Below are 6,000 nucleotides of genomic sequence, written 5' to 3'. Positions count from 1 at the left end.
ATCAAATAGTTTACTATTTATTGGAGGTATTTTGGGAGAATTCATTACTATTTTAAATGATCAGTTTTCACTTCACCATATACGGACAAGAATGTAATCAAGTCTTCGATTTAGCACTGCCCTAGCAAACAGGTTACATAATCTTAATAAAATGACAAACAATAAGTCGTAATATTGCTCTATATTTCAAATATTTTATATTTACAGAAACTGACGTTTCATTTATATTGACTGCTTCAATAATGGCGTGCTGATGTTACATCAATTACAACGTGACAAAGCTTTTAGTGTCAATTAAGCTCTTGCTCATTGTGAAGAGTTTGACATGGTAGGCATAGTCAGTTTGTTAGTACAGTCTCATACACTCTGATTCACATCCTAATGCCTGTTTTTAAATTCATCTGTACATGACTAATAACCACCCAACCAAAACAATGACTCAATATGAAACAATGACTCAAATGAAAAAAAAAAAGACTCAAATGTCTGAAGCAGCATTTACCATTATTATGCACATTCATATCTCATACTTCATAATTCGTATATATATATATGTGTGTGTGTGTGTGTGTGTGTGTGTGTGTGTGTGTGTGTATATATATATATATATATATATATATATATATATATATATATATATATATAGATAGATAGATAGATAGATAGATAGATAGATAGATAGATAGATAGATAGATAGATAGATAGATAGATAGATAGATAGATAGAGATACAGATACAGATATATGTAGATATGTCAAGTATTTCGAGTCAAGTCCAAAATGATTCATATCCTTGGGGAATTAATAATTTCGGGCTTGACTCTGTATATATGTATTTATTAGTATGTATAAGCCAAATATAAAAATATATCTCAATATATCATAATTTATATATATGAATATTTAGCTGTTTAAATGCAAATGATTATGTACTGCATAAAGAAATTTCTGCATGTTATATGTAGATTTTTTTTTTCCATTTGTATTTTTTTTTTGTTTACAAACAGCAACCTGCTGTTTTTGTGTTTAGTGGAAAGATGAAAGTGTTTTGTGTGAGATGAGCAGCTGAGTGTTGAACTTTCTGATCCCTGTGTCCCGCAGGTGATGAAGACCTATCATATGTATCATACGGAGAGCATCAGTGCTGAGAGTAAACTGAAGGAGGCTGAGAAGCAGGAGGAGAAGCAGATCAGCCGTGTTGGAGATCCAGTTTTCCACATCCGGCTGGAGGACAGACACCAGAGACGCAGTTCCGTCAAGAAGATCGAGAAGATGAAGGAGAAGGTTTGTTGGAAATTATCTTACGTATGTTTGTAACTAGCAAGTAAACCATTCACTGGTACAAAGAGTGTCAGGCACAGTGGGTTTATATATACAGTTGATTATTAAAATTATTAGTTGATGTCGGCACCAATAGCCTAGTGTTAGAGTGCGCTGACATATAGCGCCATGGTGCTCACGGTGACCCGAGTTCGATTCCCAGCTCAAGGTTCTTTACCGACCCTTCCCCTCCCTCTGCTCTCAACTATTTCCTATCAATTCTCTGCAATAATCTATCCATTAAAGGTTTATATATATATATATATATATATATATATATATATATATATATATATATATATATATATATATATATATATATATATATATATATATATATATATTTATTAGTTGATTATTAAAATATACAAATCATTAAATTATTAATATAATTTTTTCTTTTTTAATTATTTCCCAAATTATGTTTACAGAGTAAAGAGTAAAGAATATACAGAGTAAAGAATTTTGTCACAGTATTTTCAATAATATTTTTTTATCCTGGAGAAAGTCTTATTTGTTTTATTTAGGCTAGAATAAAAGCACTTTTTAAAAAATGTTCTCTCCGTTAAACAGAAATTGTTAAAACAATTTAAATATACAGGGGGGCTAATAATTCAGGAGGGCTAATAATTCTGACTTCAACTGTATATACATCAGTTATAATATTATGTTAAATAGTAAAACAATAACAAGTAAGAGATTAGAAAATGTTTACATTTTGTAAATACATTTACTAATGTTACTAATGATTTACTGTACCTTTACGTTAATGGAACGGAATAGAAGAGAGCGAAATGGAACAAATGAAAAGAAATGAAAGAAACAAAATATGAAATTAAATTTAACAAAAACCTCAAAACAAACCGCAAAACCCAAAACAAATCAACCCCAACAACCCCAAAACAAAACAACCCCAAAAACCCAAAACATATCATCACCCCCCCCCCCCCAAAAAAAACACCCAAAACAACCCCCAAAACCAAAACAACGGCCAAAACCCAAAACAACTCTAACAACCAAAAAGCCCAAAACAACGCCAACAACCCAAAAACCCAAAACAAATCAACCCAAAAAATCCAGAACCCCAAACAACCCTAAAATCCAAAACAACCCCCAAAACAACTCCAACCAAAACAACACCCCAAAAACCAAAACAAGTATGTTTGTGGCCTGGAGGTATTAAAAAGCTGATGATGACAACATTGCCATAGCAAACTGTGAGATATGTAAACTTGGGGTTGCCTGCTGGGTATTTTAAGCTGATGTGCTATTTGTTTTTATAGTAGATTTTTTTTATATTTACTGTTGCACTAAAGTCCAAAAGTAAAGAATTGATGTTATTTATTAGTTGATTGTTCAAGCTACCTCACAGAAGTGCTCTGTTTGTAAACAGAGTTGTTGAATGTTAAAATAAGGTAAATCAAAAAAAAAAAAAACATCCTGGATCTGTATCTTCGCTTTTCTTTATTCTTTTTTTATGTATTGAAGAAGTATTGGATTGGGTTTCGATATCAACAGATACTCAAAATTAAATGACTCGGACTCAAGAGCAAAAAAACTAATTGGCTCATTCCTATTTTAAATGATCAGTTTTCACTTCACCATATAGGGACAAGAATGTAATCAAGACTTCAATTTGTCACTGCCCTAGCAAACACGCAAAATTAAAATCCAAAAACAACCCCCAAAACCCAAAACAATTCTAACCAAAACAATGCCCCAAAAACCAAAACAACACCCAAAACAACTCCAACAACCAAAACACCTTAAAGCCAAAACAACCCCAATAACCGAAAAGCCAAAAACTAAACAACCCTAAAAAAAACTAAAAAAAAAAAAAAAAAACCACAATACAACCCCAAAAATCCAAATCAACCCAAAAAACCCAAAACAACCCCAAAAATTCTAAATCCATAACAACTCCCAGAACTCAAAAACAAAATAACCCTAAAAACCCAGAACAACCCCAAAAATCCAAAACCCCAAACAACCCAAACAATCCTAAAAGCCAAAACAACCCCAAAGGCCTCAAAACCCAAAATAACTCCAACAACCAAAACCCACAAAACCCATAACAACCACCAAAAGACAAAAATAAATGATGCGCAAAAAAAAACAGAAATATAAAACACCAAAAAAATCCAAATATTATTTATTGAAACATTTACATTTTTGATTGTTATTATTATTATTATTAAACTTACCTCTGTTTTAACGTTTCGAATGTTTTTCATAAAAAAAGTCGACCCTGATTTTGCATGAATGCCACACCTTTTATACACTGTAATGTTTCTGTTTTCTCTTAAAACCCATGACAAATGATTTAACAGCTGTGGGATTGTGTTTTCTATTGATGTTTCCTGGAACGAGACGTTGTGTGCCGCATAAAATATGGAAGCTAGTCTGAGTCACTGTCTGTCGGTCAGTCAGTCGAGTTAAGTGCCTCTGAATGTTACTAATATCCTCGCTGAAGCAGGAAATTAGTAACCTCATACATGTGTTTACATAATCCATATAAAGATTTATATTTTTGCAGTTTATATGCCTATTTGTCCTCATTAGCTTATTTTTTAAAGCATTTACTCCTGAAATGTTGTAGAAACAGACTGCATGCAGAGTTAAAAGCATGTTTTATATATTCTCACATTTTATTTTTACTTCCTGTCTCTCTCATCAGAGGCAGGCGAAGTATTCGGAGAACAAGCTGAAGTCGATCAAAGCTCGGAATGAATACCTGCTGACGCTGGAAGCCACTAATGCTTCAATCTTCAAGTATTACATCCACGACTTGTCTGATTTAATAGACGTAAGTACCTGGAAAAGAAAAGGAGACTTTCTTGTTTTCGTGAAGAAACTTTGTGTGTGACAAGTAGGGCAGTTATATATAGAGTTTCAAACTGACCTGGGGTCTGCTGGGACAGCTAAATATGACAAAGACTGTTGCCGTTTTCACTGTTTTATTGAAATCTTAGTCTGCATGGGCTTTGATCAGAGAAATGCATAGACTCCTCAGTGAGAGATCTGTCAACAACGCATTCAGATTTAAGCTCTTGAGACTTTAACGCAGGTGCACCTGACAGGAGTGAGATGCTTGAAAAAATACACTTTTCTTCAACTTAATATATTTTTGTGTCTCCTAACAACCACACAGCAAGAGGTGGTTTTAATACTTAAGAGTTTTTGGGCTCTATTTTGATGATCCATGTGCAAAGTCCAAAAGGCAGGGCGCAACCGCATTAAGGGCATGTCAGAATCCACTTTTGCTATTTTAAGGACGGAAAAATCTGCTTTGCGCTGTGGCTCATGGTCTAACAGGGTTGAGCTTATTCTCTTAATGAGTTATAGGTGTGTTTTGAGAATAAACCAATCAGAGTCTCATCTCCCATTCCCTTTAAGAGTCAGTTGCGTCGCGCCATAGCGCATTTGCTATTTACATGGCGGACTTTGTAAGTGGAACACTAAACACTTCACTAGAGAGAAAACAGTTAAACAGAGCATCTACAGCGCGAGAATGAGAGATGAGCCTCCTCATTTTTTACTTTCGCTTTCACTCTCGTGGATAGGGAAAGGTGTTGTACGCACAGATATCCATTAGCCTATACATAATTAATTTCGTTTGTTAAGTAAAGATTTGTTTCAAAACTATTTCTAAATTCAGTTCTAATTTCCAGCAAATAAATACATGAGCAATATTAACGAAGTGTGGTCAAAAAACTGAGTTATATCCTAATACACATGCTGTGCCCCACATGGTCTAAAACCTGACAGGTGGGCAAATCTAAACTTGTTTTTAATAAAACAAATACAAATATGCATATAATGAATAATACTGCTAATAATATTTACTGCTAAATAACATTATACAAAAGCAAATTGTCAGGAATAAACTGAAAAAGCCCCCCGATATGAAGAAGGCATGAAAATATGTTTTTTATATTTATGTACTCTAGCAAATAATAATTTTTGTAATATTTTAATCCCTTAATTCTTTTTCATTTGTAAAGATATTTGCGTAATGCTGTACATCCTGTGTGTATTAAGCAATGTGTAAGCGAGACGCACAACTAACGTGCATGGTGCAAAATGGTGCCTTGCGCCGCATTGCGCCGGGTGTATGATAGGGCCCTTTATCTTGTTTCTGTTTTAAGTATCTAAAAATTCTTAAATCAAGAAGCATTTTCTAGACAAGCAAAAATTATTGGGTCTCATTCACTATTAAATGTGTACATTTTTTCATATTTATAAGCGCGTCATGAAAACTTTCCACATCCAGTTGAAACCAGAAGTTTACATACACTGTATAAAAAGGCACATTACCATTAAAAAAGTCAGATGTTAATGTGACTAAACTTTTTCTCTTTTAGGTAAGATTGGATTATCAAATTGGTTTCTGTTATGCTTAATAGCAGAATAATAAGAGAAATTTTTGAGAACTTTTCTTGAAAGTCAAAAGTTTACATTCAATAAGATTATTATGCCTCTGAAAAAGGTCAGATGATGGTGTCAAGGTTTTAGAGGATTCTGATTGGCTAATTGACAACATTTGAGTTAATTGGAGGCACAACTGTAGAATAGTATTTAAGGAAAACCTCAAACTCACTGCTTCCTTGTGTGACAACAGGGAAAAATCAACAAGCCAGAATCAACAACAACAAAAAAGCCAGATTACAATTTGCAAAA

The 6,000-nt window shown here is 33.4% G+C and overlaps 1 protein-coding gene across 2 annotated transcripts in view; it reads left to right on the top strand.

Annotated features, from left to right (window-relative positions):
• Window positions 1-6,000, top strand: part of srgap1a (SLIT-ROBO Rho GTPase activating protein 1a) — a 203,473-nt gene that overhangs the window by 102,914 nt on the left and 94,559 nt on the right. For both annotated transcript variants that reach the window (XM_056479034.1, XM_056479033.1), the window contains exons 5-6: window positions 1,102-1,284; window positions 3,998-4,126. In XM_056479034.1, coding sequence (XP_056335009.1) covers window positions 1,102-1,284; window positions 3,998-4,126 — 312 coding nt within the window. The remainder of the gene's footprint in view (window positions 1-1,101; window positions 1,285-3,997; window positions 4,127-6,000) is intronic.

This window comes from Danio aesculapii, chromosome 18 (assembly GCF_903798145.1).
Source record: "Danio aesculapii chromosome 18, fDanAes4.1, whole genome shotgun sequence".
In the NCBI taxonomy this organism is placed as follows: domain Eukaryota; kingdom Metazoa; phylum Chordata; class Actinopteri; order Cypriniformes; family Danionidae; genus Danio; species Danio aesculapii.
This window is presented reverse-complemented; position numbering and strand designations above follow the sequence as displayed.